This window comes from Beta vulgaris, chromosome 9, assembly GCF_026745355.1.
Source record: "Beta vulgaris subsp. vulgaris cultivar EL10 chromosome 9, EL10.2, whole genome shotgun sequence".
In the NCBI taxonomy this organism is placed as follows: domain Eukaryota; kingdom Viridiplantae; phylum Streptophyta; class Magnoliopsida; order Caryophyllales; family Amaranthaceae; genus Beta; species Beta vulgaris.
Window position 1 is genome coordinate 41,945,441 of NC_079210.1, and position 19,701 is coordinate 41,965,141.

At 35.8% G+C, this 19,701-nt stretch overlaps 2 protein-coding genes across 2 annotated transcripts; both read right to left on the reverse strand.

Annotated features, from left to right (window-relative positions):
* Positions 1-7,229: 7,229 nt before the first annotated feature.
* Positions 7,230-10,568, reverse strand: LOC104903863 (alpha-amylase). The gene is made up of 4 exons (XM_010691988.2): positions 10,432-10,568; positions 9,264-9,396; positions 7,739-8,544; positions 7,230-7,625 (listed from the first exon to the last, which is right to left on the reverse strand). Exons 1-4 carry the CDS (start codon positions 10,519-10,521, stop codon positions 7,371-7,373), a joined length of 1,284 nt encoding a protein of 427 aa, XP_010690290.1. The 5' UTR covers positions 10,522-10,568; the 3' UTR covers positions 7,230-7,370.
* Positions 10,569-16,988: 6,420 nt separating this feature from the next.
* On the reverse strand, positions 16,989-17,552 carry LOC104904188 (uncharacterized). Its single transcript, XM_010692384.1, has one exon. The coding sequence runs from the start codon at positions 17,550-17,552 to the stop codon at positions 16,989-16,991; it is 564 nt and encodes a 187-aa protein (XP_010690686.1).
* Between the last annotated feature and the right edge of the window lie 2,149 nt (positions 17,553-19,701).

A 19,701-nucleotide genomic window follows, 5' to 3' on the forward strand; every position in this document is an offset into this window, starting at 1 on the left:
TTGTTACTAAAACCTTTCAATTTAATTACAATATATATAATTATTAATATTAATGAATGATTTCATTATTTTTGAATTTGATTGAATTATAATATATGCAATCTGATTAAAATATATTCAATTTGATTAATATGTACACAATTTGGTTGAATAATTACTTGGGCTGGGCTGGTGTGGTTCATGGGCTGGCCTGGACCGGTTTCGTGGATCGGGCTGGGTGGTTTTAGTAGCGGAATTTCGTGGGCTGGGCTCAAAACATCTGGCCGACGGTCCACCCACCATTTTCACGGTTCGAGTTAGGCTGAACCGAGATTTTGCGGGCTCAACCCACATGGCCCAAGAGGCGGGCTAGGCTTGATTGGCTAGCACTGTTAGCCATATTTAGGAGGGGGTTGGTTAGGGTTTAGATTTTTGAGGATTAGGGTTTAGATTATATTTTATGGATTAGGGTTTAGTTTTTAGGATTGGTGGTTAATAATGATATTATCGTAAATAAATAGTGTTTATTAAGCTAATGGGTCGAAAATGGTTAGGGGTCTCTGGTAACTCTCTTTTGGGGATAAGGGTGATGAGAGTGTGGTTGAGCGATGGTGGAAGCTTACCATGATAAAAGAAGCTTTGAATGGCAATAGTGAGCTCTTTCTCAATGATAGGCGGCCAATAATAAGCTTGAGAAAACTTTAGCCCCAAATCCGTCAGATCCAGGGGCCTTATATTTGATGTCGAATATGGCATTTTTAATTTTAACAGGAGATATTGGAGCGAGAAGGAGATTTGAGTCGGATTCGGAGACAAACAGAGAGATAAAGGAGAGATCTAAGCGTCGTTCTGCCCTGACGGTCGTTTTGAACCTTTGTTTAAAAGAGTTGATCAATAAAGCAGAGATATCTTCTTGTGAGTCCACCCATTGACCAATATCACTTTTGATTCTAGAAATATTGGTATGCGTTTTTATTTGTTTTATTCTATTGTGGAAAAATCTAATGGTGCGGTTTCCCTGAGTTAGCCAAGTTTTGCGTGCGACGTTTCCCCATGATTTGTGGTTGAAGAGTAAAAGTTTTTATTCCGTTGTAGGAGTAATCTATTGATATGTTTGATCCAAATGATGTTGAAAGGCTAGTCACAAAGTTTAGTTTGTAGTTCATTAATTTTTTCATCATTAGCTTGGAGTTTATTTGATGTATGTCTGTACTTTGTTTTGGCCCACGTTTTAAGTTTAGATTTGATTCGTAGTAATTTTTGTTGGACTCTAAAGAAACATGAACCAGTGACATGTAAATTCCAATGTTTGCGAATGATGGATTGTGATTCCTTATCAAGAACCCAAAAATACTGAAAACGAAATAGTGGCGGTTTAGTTAGCTGTTGTTGGTTTGAAGAGAAAAGCATTGGCGCGTGATCTGAGATAGTAAAATTATCGTAGGTTAGTCTGCACTGATTGAAGTCGTTGTAGAACATTTGGTTGGATATGGCTCTATCAAGTCTTTCATAAATTGGGCTATTGTTAGACATTCCTTTCCAAGAGAAAGCTTTTTGATAACAAGGGATATCAATTGCGACATGAGTTTGATAAGTTGCGGTAATCTTTGAAGTTGAGATGATTTTATTGGTGCACCTCCTATTTTATATTGATGTAGGAGTATCTTATTGAAGTCACCTAAGAGTAGCAACCATGGGTGATGGATATTCCTGAGGAATGAAGAAAGAAAACCCAAAAAATTGTCTTTTTCACTATTTTGTGCCGAGAAATATGTTCCGATAATGGAGTATACTTTGTGCGTTGGCTTGTAAAGAATGTCCAATTGGACCAATCTATCATGCATAATTTTGGTTTGCTGAGTGATGTTGTCATTATCCCAATAGACCTAAATGCATCCAGAGTGGTTAACTGGGTCAATAATAATATTATTAACCCCCCTTTGGATTGGTTTGGGAGCTCCTGATTTCATGGCCTATAATAGTGTAATCGTAATGAAAGGCCCATGCTGTAGTGGCCTGATCGTAGTTGAAGGGGCAAAGGCCTACCGATATAGGATGAAACGAAAGCGAAATAAGGTCGGCAAAAGGGGTGCCCAGATGAACATGTGAGCCATAAAGATGTGGGCCTGGAGCAAGATAGTGGACTGAACCTGCAAGAATGAAAAAATCCGTTAAGGGGTGGAAAAACACCCCGGCTTTGCGAGTGTCAAGCACTCGGTTCATTAATGCTTTAAAAGCCTGATCATTTTAAAGGCCTAAAGGGCCACTGCATTAGATGAACCCAAATATTTGTATGAACCCAAATAGGTTGGGGACCTGTGAAGAGTTTGCTGAATTGGGAGGAGCGTGTTGAAGCCCGTAATGGGTTGGGCTTGTGATCTGTAGCAAGAAACAGATTGGGGGAGGAAGTCAGTCCACTTAATCACATATGTATAAGAATTACAGCATAAGTTATGTAAAATGAGAGGAAATACTTTAACCTATGGCAGATTAGAGAGACAAGGAAATAATAAAGCTTCTCCATTGAATTAAGAATGATCACCACATATAGGAGAATTAGTACAAAAGGAGGAGTACCTATTAAATTAACAAGTGCCATTAAACTCAAAAGCATAAAAAAAATACAATAATTAGAACTAGAAATTAGAAAAAGGTCCTCATAAGTAACCCAAAATAAAGATAACCCAAAAAAATTAGTTCTTAACATGACGAGATTAGTTGGATGGAAATGGGGTCCTCTTATAGTCTTCCATCTTCGGGCGCTTGAGGCCATCAACCAGATGATCATTTGAACCCATGGCCGAGGAATATGGAACTTCCTTCATGTCCGCATCATAAAGCACATTAGGATTGTGGTGAATAACACCCAAAGCATTAAGGAACTCTTCATCTAGCTCATCATTAGAATGGGCTTATTGTTAGGAGAAGATGGCTTAGAATTGGGGGGGGGGGGTTAAGTTGTACCCCATCATTGCCATTGATTTGGAATTCGGCTAAGGAGGCAAAGGCGTTGGTGGTGACAACCAAGTCGGCATAATGGGGAGAGGAAGGGGGGGGGGGTTAAAAATGATCTCATTGCAAGTGAGGTTGTTATGATCAATGTCCTTAGAAGGAGGTGGAGTAGGGGTGTATTTCTTGCCTTTGAATGCTGTGTGATAAGCAAAACGAGTTCTACCTCTACATTGAGGCTTGACAAAGAACCAATCGTTGTTTTCATTGTTGTTGGAAGAAGGGGGGAGGGTGATGTTACTTGCTTCAAGTTTGGCTACTACTAGCTCGAGACAAGGTGCGGGTTTATTTAGACAAAGAGCAAAAATGTGGTCGTCCTTGATGCCACTAAGAGGCACACCTCATGAACTCCCTCATAAGAGAGGAAAAAACCGGAAGACTCATACTCGGAAAATCATGGTGATGGAGTGGGGAACGGGTTTGGTAAAGTTGACATTCAAACAAACACGTGCAAACAAAGCCTTTTTATCATTTTGGAGGGTGAATCGATTTAGTTTGATTAAGTGGTCGATTTTGTTGGTGAAGGTAGCTAAATGGGTCCAAGACCAATACTCATTAGGGAGAAATAGAATGTTCACCTATTGATTAACATGAGTGATTTTGTGGACAAAAGGCATAAAGAAAGGTCTTTGACGAATGAGGACGAAGTTGAGACCTTGGACAAACCAAGGTCTATTCTCCCATACCTCACTCTTATCAATGGGATTGGTGAACTTGATAAGAAACCATCCATTAGACGGCGAATGGAGATTTCTCCATGGATGAAACTCCAATCGCGTTGGAGACGGTTAATAATCACGGGGGTGGGAATGGGATCTCCCCATAATTTGCCAAAGAAACAAGAAGATCGATATAGAGGCAATTCGGTTTCATCAAGGGTGGGATAGCTACAACATTGACACTTGGGGTAACTGAATTTGGAAAGTTTGGGATAAAAGGACTTGGGTCCCTTGGTTGGATGGGAGGGGAAGGTGAACCGTGACAGTCACTATCCATGATTGGAGGACATGGGGAGGTTGTGGTATTGGAGTTATCAACTCTGTTATCCAAAGAGGCAGCTGTATAGAGAAGCTAGGGACTTATAAATGTTAAGGGGAATGGTATCATGAGTGCTAGAGGACTTGAGAACGGAGGCATAGCTCGGGGAGGGGGTATATTATATCAGACATGAAAGTAGGAGAAGGATTGAGAGTAATTACGCAGAGGATGAGAATGAAACTAAGCTTTCGGTAATTAGGGTGGAATTGACTGAAAAAGGAGTGGTTTACATAGAACTCACAAAGGGGGGAAGTCCGATTGAGATATATCATAGAAGCAAGAAGAAATCTAGAAATTGCAAGAGACAATAGAAGAAAGCAAATTAATTTCAACAAGTAATCCAAGAAAACCCAACAACAATAAGGAAACAAGTAATTAATCATGACCGCAACTAGAAAAACTATTAAAGAAATTAAATGTGAGGGGTGCGAAAACTTATCTGATTGTGTAGAGGAGTAGTCGAATCAATTTTTGCTGCACTTTTGATTTGTATCGGCCTTGTTCCTTTGCTTGAGAAGAAGAGAAATTCGGGATTTCTTCCAAGAAATCTGAATTAAAATGAAAATCTTCGGATTTCCATAAAGTTGGAGCTTATTCCTATAAGAGAGGAGGGTTCGCAATTATTACTTTTGGAGAGTTTGTCTTTAATGCCTTGCTTGGTGGTATTAAACGAAAATAAAAAGCAATTTCGGGCTTCGAAAACTTGCAATATTAGGGCTGTAATTAACCATACATGTATAATAATTTCGGATGGGATGGTTGCTTTGTTAGATCTGAGATGCAAGTAGATAGACTCCATAAAAGAAGGGCGTGAAGAGTAAGCGTGAGGGAGGAAAAGAGTTTGTTTGAGGAAAAGTTCTTGAGGTTTTTCTTTTTTTCCTTTTTCTCTCTCTAGAGAACTTTTGCATGTTTTATTTCTCTCTCATCTTGCAATTCATTTAGCAAAAACATAAATCCTATATATTTTGGTGTTAGCTGGCACAACACAACCATCGTCAACCGCAACATGTTATCACGTTATCACTTCGAAACAGTGTTGTAAAACATATGCTATACAAACTCTTCCTTATGATCATACTACTTCCTCCATGAGAATCACGTGGGAGCCCAATGGTTGGAGCTCCCACCTCCCAACCTCATGGCTGGGAGTTCGATTCTCATCAACCTCAATTTGGGTGTTTGTGTGGATGTTTGCTTGTGGGTATAAATTCCCACTTTTCAGTCTCTGAAAGTTTCCTTATGAGTTGAGATCCCTTTGTTATCCCCTAACTCATGAGGGCTGAGCCTACTCGGCTAGTTAATTACAGAAAATAAAAAATAATAATAAAAAACTACCTCATTTCAAAATACTCGCTACACTTTTCATTATGGGTAGTTTTACATTACTCGCTATTCCTTTTTGGGCAATAAACTCTCTCTATCTCTCTCCTCTGACATGGATCCTTTTTTTTTTTTACTCTCTACCTCTTCTCCAAAAATTACCTAAGAATTCGTAAATTGAGAAGTGTAACGACTAACGAGTAATATGAAATGGAGAAAGTATATAACTTGCTTTTGAGCTCTCTAGCCCGTAGACCTTTTATTAACGATCGGGTATAAGTATAGCAAAAAATATGGAGCCGTGGGCTTTTATCTTTTTTCCTTATTAGATAGGTATACATTATTACATTAATACTGTACTTGCATTTTGGAGTCAGATAGTGTTTTCAGCCCAATTAATTGGGTCTTTCAAGCGTGTGGTCCAATTCGGACATGGGGCGAAATGGACCACTTTTGACTGCGGCCACAACCTCGTCCATGCATGATCAGCTGCAGGCTGTAGCTAAATCAAGGGAGCCTTAACGTGAGTAGACTGAGTACCATTAAGTCATTAACTGTGGGGTTCGTTCTTGCATCGTTAGCATGCATTTTAATGAAAATGGACCCAAAAATTTCTTACTATCACTTGGCAGATGGAGTACATATATCCTCACATCTGCTAGATAGCTAATTAGATGTGGTGTTGTATCAACAAACTAGGTGTCAACTAATATATATTCCATATACTTTTTAATTTTTTTTTTTGAAAGTATCCTTATAGTTGTTAGTGTTTGCAGCTTAATTTTTAATCTGTGGATGTTTTATAGTTAGATGGTAAAAGCTTATGGAGACAGTACATAGAACTTAGGAGTTAGGATCACGTCCCAATTACATCATTGCGCTTAGTTGCTCTTTAAACAAAAAAACCCTTATCACTTTTTTCCTAAATCGTTGCAGTATTTTTTTCCTAAATCTGTGGATGTATTCTGAATGATGATAATGCGTCACCTGTCCTAGAAGGAGGATAGTTTGTCATTATCAGTTATTTTCCGTGTAATTTCATAACTTTATAAATAGTGATATTCATGTAAGAGCGTTTGCCACCCTAGATAATTCTGTCATACATAGTTTGACCAACAATATGAAAAATAAGCAAATTGGGCAAAGTACTTATCCTTTCCTTAAAAAAGCCAAAGGTAGATAATTGGTAGATTTTTCAAGTATTTCATTTATTTTTAATAATTCTGTGTAACTAAATTATATATGATGATGATATGACGGTGGGCATATTCTCCCCAACTTAATTTCAGTTTAATTCCGTTCAGTTTGATTAGTTCAGTTCAATTCAATTCAGCTGCAATCGATTCAGTTGATCAGTTCAGTTTCAATTAGTTAAGTTACTAATTTATTTCTCTCACAATAGAACAATGATAATAATAATTATTATTAAAATTATGATTATATTATATTATATTATATTATATTATATTATATTATATTATATTATATTATATTATATTATATTATATTATATTATATTATATTATATTATATTATATTATATTATATTATATTATATTATATTATATTATATTATATTATATTATATTGTTATTATTTATTTATTAATTAATAATAGTTAAATTATTATCATTACTATTAGTTATAATTTAATTCAGTTCAGTTCAATTGTAATCAATTAAGTTAAGTTAGTTAAGTTCATTTAAGTTATTTTATGCCGAAGAAAACATACATTGTGTTCAAGCATTTGATGCCAAAGGTGTATAGTAAAATGTCAATCACGACATACACTAATATGGACGGAGGCATGGAGCTAGGGAGTAGTTTTATTTTATCTTCTATTAAGTTAATGTCATAAACAATCATAGACATAAAGTTAAGACTTGATTAAAACGGTTGATTTTAATTCATGAATGTCTACCAAAAAACACAACTTAATAATCATGTTTTCTAATAGTGTTACATGCAATATAAAAAGAGAACAACAATTTTTTTAAGAAAACCCTCACACAATCCAACCTAAGCTAGCTTTGCTTCTCCCATACGCAGTAGCAGCTACCATACGTCACAACTTTGTAATTTGGAGGAATAAGATTGCCTGTATCATATTTTGATCCAATCTTCACTATGATTTTCTCATCAATCATTGCCATATATAGATCAGGATCACATGCCATAATATTGACACGACTCGTTTCAGATATTCCATTTCTTGTTCTAACTGAAGTTAATCTTATAATCTCTTCCTTTAATCCCCAATCAAAGAAATGGTCATAAAACTGCATAATCAAAACAATAAAGATCTTAGTTAGCAAATATAAAGTAGCTAAATAATGAAATCTTACCTATTATATGTGACAAATAATATATTAAGTGTATCGTAGTAACTTACTATTGATGGTATTCCTGGATGGGTGAGAATATAAGCATAACCTTGCATGACTTTATCAGGTGGAAAAGGCCAAAGTTTTTGACTAGATCCAGTATCATGGTTATCAAGGAAAGTAACAGCATTTTTTGGTAAAATTCCAATAAGTCCACTAGGTCTACCATTAGGGTCTTTCATTCTCCACCATTGTCCTTGCACTGCATATTGAAGTATTCCTTTTGTAGTAAAATCAAAGGCAGTAACAACTCCTCCACCAGAGGCTTGAACCCATCTAGCTAGCTCGTTTCGATGTCCGTCTTGGTTGTAATCAGGTGCACCATTAAGATAAGTAATGGAGTCCCATAGCTCTCCAACCGCGAAATCTGGCTTAGTTTGATCCATATATAATTTAGTTATGCTAGGAGAATATCCTTTAACGAAATCTAATCTCCAACCATCAAAGCCTATACTTGTTTTAAGCCAATTCATCCAATCTATTAACTCTTTTTGTACTCTAGGATTTAGATGATCAATATCTGGTGCAGCTGCATAGCCATCTCCTGTATCTGGATTTCCTGAACCATCTGAGTATTGAGTATCATCTCGACATATTGCCCAAGGACCCCAATCTAATCGATTATCTGGAGTTCCACCTTCGAATATGCAGTATATACCTCTTCCATCTTTGTATTCGGCAGTTCTATGATTTATTACTATATCTGCAACACTTTTAATCCCTTTTTGATGCAAACTGGCTATTAGTGTCTTTAATTCCATCTGATTTCCATATTTTGATGCGTTCAGATCGTATAGTCTTCCAGGCAAATATCCTAAGGATTGATAATTCAATTAGGAGTGTAACAAAAATTGACAATTATTAAATGAAATGGGTACTCGCTCTGTTTCATTTTAATGGTAACACTGTAAGTCTTGACGATGCTATTCACAAGTCTACATTTCACTATCATTTGTGATTAATGAGTTAAAAAAATATAATCATTTGAAATTTTTTTTGATTCGTTTCGCTAAGTACTTTTAGAACATCAATTTTTTTTTATAGTTTCTACAAATGTAAAATTTGAGATGTTAACATTCAAATATTTACATTATCAAATATAAAAAGGTAAAATGTGACTATTAAAAAGAAATAAAAGTAAAGAAGTAGTATAAATTGAATATTTCATTACTAATTCAACTTACACTATCGACATGGTTATCAAATTTGAGAGTGTACAAATAAAGTAGCTAGTCAAGTACATGCATGCATGAATTTATCAATGCTTTAAGAAAAACAAAACTACATAATTCTTCTAGACAAGGTAATCCTCGTAGCAGTTGTTACCCAATTAATCATCAATATGAGAAAAATTTATATAGGAAAACACTGTTTTTCCTTGTCTTTGTATTATTTGATGCATGTCTTATGTCATGAAAATCAAACAGAAAACAGAAACGAAGTCATCATCATTTGGGATACAATTAGATAAAAGGCAACTCTAAAGAATTTTTTTTCACATTTACTGAAAGCATGCATGAAAATTAGGATTACCCTGAGGTGAAACTGAGTGCGTTGGCGGAGGAAGCCACACGTGAGTTACTCCAGCTCTAGCCAAATCATTAACTGAGCCTTTTAAAAAGTTGTACAATCCTCCTGGCTTATTCCATGAATCCCAGTTGAATCCCTAATCACAACGGTAATTAATATATGAGACATTTAATTTGTTTTGTATTAATAAACACGAACAGGAAAAAAAGTATATATAATCCTAATGCCCATTTAAATTAAGTAGGCTTTGTTTCATTTAACTTAAACCATCTTCCCTAATTCCCCTGATCATCGGAAATGTTTTCTAATGTTTTTTCTCACTAAAAATAATAATAATTTAACTACTTAAATCATAAATTAATTATATATAATGCTTCATAACATTGCTATATATATACAATATCAACGTCTTAAATAAATCGATATGTAATAAGATAAAACAATTTTTCTTCCTTTTCCAGTAAGAAACTATAATAATCATTCTAGACTAGAGTGATAGTACATCCCTTATTTTTCTATAAAAATTATTGAAAGAGACAGTCTAACTTTAATATGAAAGTACACCGAGTCAGTAAATGGATTAAACTAGTCACAAAAAGAAATGAATCTAGTTACTATTCGATTAATTCTCTTTTTAATATTGGACCTATCATTGCCTAATTTTAATTTAAAAGTAGGCGGTATCTTACAAGACAAACTCTTTTTTCTATTCTTTAGATTAAAAATATTGTGCTCGAAAATCCAAAATGTAAACGATATATAGAATTGTATATATATATATGTAAAAAAAATAAAATTTGATGTAAGATTTGTGTATCAATGTATATATATAAAATATTATTAAATTTACAGAAGTAAATAATATGTACTTTAGAGATATTAATTATTAAGTGTACGCATTAATTACAGAGTGTACAAAAACAAATATAAGAAGAAAAATAAACTCGAAATGAGAATTGCCTATATCATGTACGCTATTGTGATTTCACAAAAATGTTCACTTAATTGATAAAATTATGAGAAACATGGGCAGTTGGTCTCTAAACACCTCCACCAAAATGTAGGAAAATGGAGTAGAATATATGTTACCATAATGTATGTACATAACTATCTAATTTAGCTAGGTATAATACTATATGCTAAATTTGGTCAGTACGTATGATTCACTGACCTGAAACAACAACGTAGGAGTGGCTAGGCTAATTAGGAGAGAGAAAGACAGAAAAAAGAAGGTAAAAGTGAGAAAATTGGAACACTTCATCTTTATAAGAAAATACTCGTAAACTATATAACAACTTCTTATGCAATTTGCATGAGTCTACGTAGAGCAAGAAGGGGTATATATAGAGGGAAATACATGTGAAGATAAGATTGGAAAACGCTGTTCGGTGCAAACTAACTGCAGTTGATAATCTCTGGCTAGCCGCATTAATTGACAACTTAATTCTTTGCCAAATGCTTGCACCGCGAGTATACTCTCACTTCACTCTACAGTATTTTAAATTTTAAATTATTAAGAAATCTAACGCATCGTAAACTACTTGTATTACTTAGTGTATACGTATCTTCTTTTTGCAACAGAAAATAAATGGTTGCTTTTTTAGATAAGAACGGTACTTTTTTTTCCCCTTCAAAAATAAAATATACGTTTAAGAAGAATACTAAACTATTATTGTTACATGATAATAATAAAATAAAAATGAAAAGTCATGTAGGGTTTATATATATATATATATATATATATATATATATATATATATATATATATATATCAATGGATTTCATGATATGTCCTTACTCAAATTAAGTGATAAATATAAATATATATAGTAAAAATATTACATGGATGTCATCTACTAGGATAAAACTGATCTTATGGATGTGGTATTTAAGACTTAAGACCAAACTTTGTCCAATATCACAAACTTAGTTGTTCGTTATACATTGTAAAATGAGATTAAGAATCATGTCACTTTCCTCTTTGTAAAGGTAGTTATGTACACCTCTGTCTCATTAAGATGACCAATTGAGCCAACCAAACATTAAGCCCCAAATATGAATAGTTCAAAATAAAACTTTCAATGTGTAGAAACGGTTTTTTTCTTCCTATTACGTAGCTCTTTCAATGAATACGTCTTAATGTACCAGAGATAAGTTTGACAATGGTTGTCACTTGTATGTTCTCAATATAAAGACTGAATGAAAAGTGTATTGTACATGTATCTATATCGTAAAAAAAAAAAACAAGAATATGTATATGTACCAATATACCAATTTTCATTGTAAATTTGTGTTAGTAAAGTAGTAGTTTTTAAATCTTTGTGACCTCGTCCAACAGGACTTGTTTGATATATTACTCAAATATTATCTGATATCATAAATAATTCTATCTAATAGAGTACTTTGGATAAAGGGGATGACAAGGCAAGTCAACATATAGAAGTCATGCTTAGGCAGCTTTACCAGGTAACAGAATCATCCACATGCATGGCTGCAGCGCAACTGCTCTATTTATGAAAGCAGGAAAACCTATGCATGCCCACCGCGCGCGGTTCTCTTCTCACTGTTGCTTAGGCCTCAGGGCACCACCATATATAATTGCAGTAACTGGTTACATAATTAGACTCTTAGAGGGTGTTTGGTATGGAAAACGTAAACGGAATGGAAAGGATTTGGATAAGAAGGGGAAATGGAAATAATAACCGTTACTTTTAATTGTTGTTTGGTATCCTAGTGGAATGGAAACAATTGAGAGGATTAAGATTGAGGAAGGAAACGTAATTTGTTTCCACTAGTTTGATAAGGGTAGCAAATGGGGGGATTATGTTTCTCCTTGAAAACGGTATTTGTTACTTAACACTCATACCAAACAATTAGAAATGAAAACACTTATTTGAATCCGTTTCCTGCATCAAAATTTTCCATACCAAACACACTCTTAGAGTATGTTTGGTTTAAAATATGAAAAGGAAATAAATTTAAATATGAGTAGAAAGATAACAAAACTTGTTAACTTTACTGAATTTTTGTTTCAAGTCTCCGAATAGAAAAAGAATACTAACTATTACCATCAACAAACATATTTCATTACTAAAGGGAAGGTAACAAACTAGCTAGGATAGTCCCCTAGTTTGTTTCTTTTTCTATGGTTCATCCCTCCTCAATCGATTTCCGTTACTTAGTGGTACTTGATTTCCTAATTTGTTACCTCCCCCCTCAAGTAACAAAATCTGTTTGTCGGTGATAATAGCTACCATTTTCTTTCCATTTGAATGCTTGAATCATACACCTACTAAAGGTAAGAGTTATGCTACCATTCCACTTCTCTATTTGATCCATCCCATTTCCTTTCCATGTACTACTTGAACCAAACATGCTCTTAGAGTGTGTCATATTTAATTGATTTTAATTTATTTGCACTTAGTTTAACTTATATATTGAACACATTTGGAGATATACAGTTTGTTTGTTTTTATTTATTTATGAAATTATTCCAAATAAGTTAAACATAAAATACTACATGAATCCATTGCATCACATCTATAATCACCTTAAAAACACAGACTTTTTCGATTTTGATGTGTACAAAAAGCCTAATTAGTATGCATGTTATTTGCTTGGTTTTGAAAGACGATTACTCCTAAGATGAGAGTTCTCTATACTGATGATTGATGTAATATATGCTCAAGCGATATGATACTCAGCTTCTTCTATATCTCTATTAAGAGACTAAGCAATCTTAGTAGAAGGAATGACCATATTCTTAAAGGTTGTTTTGATTACCGACCAATATTTTCAGTTACGTATATATCTATAAATGACAAAAATCAATTAATATTTTTGGAAAGTAACCATTGCAACAAATCTAAGTTGATCCACCTATAACATCATCCTTTATTATTACTAAGCTTATATACACGTGATTCGTGCGTTAATTTCACAACTTGTTATTTGTTGAAGCTATGATGTATATTTCACAACACACGTGAGTATCCACATTGATAAAAAACAGAGAGATATGTTCACTTTTTTTTTTTTGAGGGGAAAAGCAGTCGATCTTACTCCATTGATAATGTATCCATCAAAACATAGGGAGCCACCTCCATCGGAGAGTGGTTCTCCCAAATTTGTTCAACCCCAAAAGGGATGATTTTCGCTAAATTATGAGCTACACAATTACCGTCCCGTTTCACATGAGACCAAACAATGGAGTTAAAATCAACACTAGAAGAAAGAATACTATGGAGCACAAGATCGAGATCCGAGAGAAAGATTGCATGTTTAGAGAGCCGGGAGATCACCGTTTGACAATCCAATTCTACAATGACATTTTGCAAACCGTACCTCTTCCCCAACCGCAAAGCCATGTCAATAGCCTTTGCCTCCGCCACTTCCACTGACCAATAGGCACGCATCCTTCGAGTTGCAGCAAAGAGAACACGTCCAATTGAGTCTCGAGCTACAGTACCGAGGCCTACCTAGCCCTCAAAGGCCAAAGAAGCATCAACGTTAAGCTTGATGAAGTTCGTGGGGGGAGCCGCCCAAACACGTGGACTCCTGGCCATAACCGGCTGAGGGGGATGGTAAATTTTCTCACAACAAGAATGTCACATTTTTCCGTCCGCCGAAATCGGACGCTAAAAATGCGGGATCAGACGCTAAAAATGCGGGATCAGACGCTAACGAGATTAGCGTCCGTCAACGGATGCTAATAGGCTAATGCAAAACACCTGGTCGCTAATTGTCCAATTACTGTCCGCTTAGCGGACGCTAAAATTTTAGCGTCCGAAATTTCAGCTTTAGCGTCCGATTAAATGTCGGACGCTAATTAGCGTCCAATTAAAGTCGGAAACTAATTAGCGTCTGATTAAAGTCGGAAGCTAATTAGCGTCCGACTAAAATCGGACGCTAAAGCTGCTAAAGCTGTAAACCAGACAAAACAGCTGCTTTTGCTCAGATGGTTTTGTTATCACCTTTCACTTTGCCCAAGGTGTTACTTTACTATTTTTATTTAATTCATTTTATTAACTTTCAATTATTATTTCAAAATGAACAATGTTAGAATAACAAAAATTGAGAATTAAACAAATGAGAATTTTATTTAAAATAAATATATATAATTACAATCTAATACCAAAATTTAGTACTATAATAGTATAATTACATTGTAACTAAAATCTAATACAACTTCAATCTAATACTAGTCGGACCCACTGCCAAGGTACTGCACCACCGCGCCAGCCACCGCACCACCAGAAACCTCACCAGCGCATCAACCACTGAACCACATCTCCGCCGTGCCAGCCACCGCTCCGCCGCACCAACCACCTATAAATACCAAAAAATAAAAAAATGAACCAAAAAAAGAAATAAAACTAATTAATTTTAAAATTGATTAATGTTAATGACATAGAGACTAGATCTGATATTATCATTATAACTTCTCAATAATTGTAAAATTGACTAAGAAATTACACTTGAAAAGGGGGAGATGTAGAGATATATCATAATCATTTGGAAGGAACAAAAGATGAAGTTAATTGCTATACCTTTGATTGATTAAAAAAACTTAACCATTAGATCACCACATATTGATTAAAAAAAACTTAACCATCAGATCACCAGATGAAGTTAACTGCTATACCTTTGATTGATTAAAAAAACTCAATATTATCATAATCATCGAATCACGACCACTGCGGCGAAAAACTTAACTACAATTCATGAAACAATTGTCAGTATGAGGGTAAAAACCAAAAAAGACCCTAAAAATAACCCTAAATTGATTAAAAAAAATTATACAGATTGATTCCTAAAAAACGAAAAACGCGAAAAAAAAACACGAAAAACTGATTTCCCAAAAAAACGAAAATTGATTTCCAAATCAACGAAAAACGCAAAATCAAAAATAGAAATCAAAATTCGAATATATAAGAAAAACTCCTCAGATTTCGAACCCTAGATACCAAGAATCTCGAAATAAACCCCAAAATCCAAAAAATCAAAAGACAAAAACCGAAAAACCAAAGACAAAAAAGCCAAAATCGCGAAATTGAATAACCAAATCGAAAATAAAAATACACAAAATCAAAATCTCATAAAACCGAAAACCCAAAAAAATAAAGAAAAATCGCAAACCAAAAAAAAATTAAAAAATGTTAGGGAATTCAGATCTAGGAAAAACCGAAAAACCAAGAACAAGAAAACGCAAAATGAAATTAAAAAAATAAAGAAAATTGAGCAAAGAAACTCCATAATCAACAATCAAAACTAAAAAAAAAACATATTTATTAGTTAAATCTGAGTAGAAAAACCTGATTTCGTGAGATCTGAAAGAAAGAGAGAGCACCGTGTGTGATTTCAATTTTCTTATGAGGAAGTAGAGAGAGAAACGTGAGAGTGAGGAAGAAAGAGAAACGTGAGAGTGAGGAAGAGAGAGGGAGGCGTGGAAAGAGTGAGGAAGAGAGAGAGAGGGGCGTGGGTTTAGTGTTATTTGGTCGACTGGAGGAACTAGATGGTATTTATATCGCTTTTTACCGACCGTCTTTCGGACAGTATTTTAACCTAACGGACGCTAATTAGCGTTCAGTTAAATGAACGGACGCTAAATCTCAAAAAATGGACGCTAATTTGCGTCTGTCATATATCGGACGCTAATTTTGAATTTACCGTCCGCTTATATTATCGGACGCTAAATTCAGACGCTAAAAAGGCGAATTCTTGTTTTGTCTGCATGTACGTGCCATGTTCTTCAACCCAGCGATTGACTCGAGCAAGTAACACACTGTGGGGAGCTTGTTTGTTATTGAAAACCATGGATTTACGATCCCCCCAGATCCACCAGGCCATGAACGCTCCCTTAACTCTCAGCTTGTTGTCAACATCACGCCATTGTAGCAATGTATCACACATTGAACCCTCAATCGACTGAAGTCGCAGCTCATCACAACCACAATCATTCCATAAATCCAAAAGGCGAGGGCAAGAAAAAATAGCACGTACCTGTGATTCAGCTTCACCACAACCCGAGGGCATAAATTATCGTCTATCATGTGGCGGTTTTTGAGTAGGTCCCGAAATGGAAGGGTGTTTACACATGCGCCACTACAAGAATTGCCTCACTTTTGAGCTCACTTCCATACTCCATAAGTCAACCCAAGCTTGATGGAAATTATCAAGGTTTCCACCTTTGCCTATCATATATGCAGTTTTGACCAAATAACAAGCATCTTTAGTAAAAGCCCACGTGATTTCATCTTTCAAATTGAGGGAACTCAAAGGGGTACTGAGGATACATCTCACATCTCTTTCATTGAAAGAAGCTTCAATAGTTTCCACCTTCCACTCCTTGCAATCAAAATCAATCAAATCACACACCATGTTTACACCCTCCATTCGATCACTAGTAAGAAATATACCATTTTCATCAACCACCCATGGATCACTCCACAATTTAATTTGTGTTCCATTCACAACTCTCCACACAATCCCTTCTTTCAAAAGGGATTTGGAGCTCCAAATGCTACTCCAGGAATAGCTACATGAATATCCAAGAGAAGCTTCCAAGAACTCACAGTTTGGGTAGTACTTTGCTTTCATCACTCGAGCATAAAGAGAATTAGAAACACATACTAACCTCTAAGCTTGACGACCCAAAAGAGCATCATTGAGCACTTTGAGATCCTTGAAACCCATGCCACCCAAACATTTCAAAGTACACATTGATTCCTAATTTTTCCAGTGAATCTTCCTTTGGGAATCCGAGCTTCCCCACCAAAAACGTGCCATAGCTGAGTGGATTTTTTGAATGATAGAAGCAGGAAGCTTGTAAAAACCCATCAAATAGGTTGGGATAGCTTGAATCACAGACTTCAGCAGAATTTCTTTCTCGGCTCTAGAAAGTAGTTTCTCCTTCCAACCTTGGAGTTTCTTCCAAATTCTATCTAAAAGAGAATCGAATATAAGTTTTTTCAATCTCCCTGAAATAAAGGGGATACCAGGATATTTCTCATGATTTTCCACCTGTCTCATGTTCAGAACATTTGTCAAATCTTCTCTCTGTTTGATGCTGACTCCTCTGCTGAAAGACACCTCCGATTTTTCATAGTTAATTTTTTGCCCGGATGCTAACTCATATTTGTTGAGAATATCAACTATAACAGTGCATTCCTGAATAGAGGCTCTGGTGAAGAGTAAACTGTCATCAGCAAAGAAAAGATGTGATATTCTTGGGCCACTCCGACTGACTTTAACTCCATGAATCTGTCTCGCCTGAACTTTCCTCTGAATCATATTAGAGAAAGCATCAACAATCGTAATAAAAAGCTAAGATAAGGAGATAGGGGGTCACCTTGACGGAGACCTCGAGTTGGAGTCACGAACCACAAACACCTCCATTGATAATGAAGGAATAAGAAACAGAAGAAACACAATCCATGATCAAATTCACCCATCAGCCATCAAAACCCATATTGAGGAGAAGCTTGCGCGGAAAGCCCCATTCCACTGTTGTAGGCTTTACTCATGTCAAGTTTCATAGCTATTACCCCTCTGCGACTCCGGTTTCTGTATTTCATATAGTGAAAAAACTCAAGAGCAATGAGAGCATTATCTGTTATGAGACGCCCCAGAACAAAGGCACTCCGATTCTCAGAAACAATACTAGGCAGAATTTCCTTCAATATAATTACAATAGCCTTCGACACCAGCTTATAAATAACATTACATAGAGCAATAGGGCGGAATTCAATAACCTTAGTTGGAGTTTTAACTTTTGGAATCAAAGCAATGTTAGTATTATCAACACAGCGAGGGGAAAGAGAACCATGTAAAATATTACTAACAAATAAAAATACATCATCACCAACTATATGCCAGAAACGCTGATAGAAAATACCATGCATACCATCTGGACCAGGGGCCTTGCAAGGATGCATTTGTTGAAGTGCAGCATAAACTTCCTCCTTTGAGTAAGGCTTAGTAAGTAGAGAATTATAAGCTTCAGTAATCACCGGATAAACAAGTTGAAGTACTTCATTGAACTGGATGTCTGAAGGCGCAGTTGAAGTGAAAATCGAAGAGAAATAATCAGTGAAAATACCTTCAATATCTTGCCCATCTTCGCACCATTTCCCGTGCTCATCAAATAGACCCTTAACATAATTTCTTCTTTCTTTGTGATGCTTTATGGTGGAAATATTTTGTATATTTATCGTTGTCACGAACCTCAGCAACTCTTGACCTCAAATACCAATAGGCTTCGTGCTTTGCATGGAGGTCATCAAGAGTTTTCTCCAACTGAAGGCACCTGTCACAAGAGGCTACCGAAATGTCTTGTTGTTGGGCCAATAAGAGCTACATTTCCACCTTCTCAATCTGCTTTGCAAGTTGGCGGAATTTCTTCCCACTCCACTGGACTAGGTTGTGGGCCATCCCAGCAATTTGGCCCATTAAATCTTCACCAACCGAGCTCCCCCAAGCTCCTTTTACCACTTCTTCGCAGCTTGTGTCAAGGAAACAGGCAGTTTTAAAATGAACCGACATTTTTTCCCAGTGGGCCTGCTACGAATAATGGGCCTGAGTATTATGGCCGAATGATCCGATTTGTATCTAAGAGAATTTTCAGCAGCTGCATTTGGGTACAAATCATGCCATGAAGATGAACTAATGTACCTATATCAAGCCTTTCACGGATGCAAGTAGAAGGGGAATTACCTCTCTCCCAAGTATACCAAGGCCCAACACAACCAAGGTCTCGAAGGGATAAATCATTCATCATATCTCTAAAGTTACCCATCTCCCATCTCATTCTATATGCCCCTCCCTCCTTCTCATAACTCAAAATCTCATCAAATCGCCACCAAGAAGGATAGGCAAATTAGTTTCTTCACACAAATGACGAATGAGGGTCCAAGTGTGATGTTTCTCCTCCTCCTTTGCCCAACCATACACCTTCACAAACCTCCACTTTTTTATACCATCCTCCACATCACCACAAATATGATGTGAAAAAGAAACAAGAGAAAAAACAACTTCCTCCTTCCAATACAAACACAAACCGCCCACTCTCCCTCCATTAGCAACACCAAAAGCATTCGAGAAACCTAAACGACTCTTCAAATTTTCAGCTTCAGTTTTATTAATCATAGTTTCAGAAAGAAATACAAAATCAGGGGCATACAAAGTGCTCCATCTACGGAGCTGACGAACTGACCAAGGGTTGACCATCCCTCGGCAGTTCCAACATTTAATAGTCATAATGATGGGCGGGATTGGTCAAAGCCAACCTCCGCCGAAGAAATGATCAGTGAGTCATGGGATGTGCTTAGCTTAGGACGCTTCATTATACCGTCAAATTTATCATAAATCATAGATTCACAATCTAACTGTCTCTTTGTCACATTCATAGCAGGGTCCATATCCATGAGCTGAACTGTACCTT

Excerpts from the sequence above, each read along its gene's own strand:
- LOC104903863 (XM_010691988.2), bottom strand. The coding sequence starts at position 10,521 with ATGAAGTGTTCCAATTTTCTCACTTTTACCTTCTTTTTTCTGTCTTTC. Across the intron at positions 8,545-9,263 it reads GCACTCAGTTTCACCTCAGG|GATATTTGCCTGGAAGACTA; the intron begins GTAATCCTAATT and ends ATCAATCCTTAG. Across the intron at positions 7,626-7,738 it reads ATCCAGGAATACCATCAATA|TTTTATGACCATTTCTTTGA; the intron begins GTAAGTTACTAC and ends TTGATTATGCAG.
- LOC104904188 (XM_010692384.1), bottom strand. The coding sequence starts at position 17,552 with ATGATTCAGAGGAAAGTTCAGGCGAGACAGATTCATGGAGTTAAAGTC.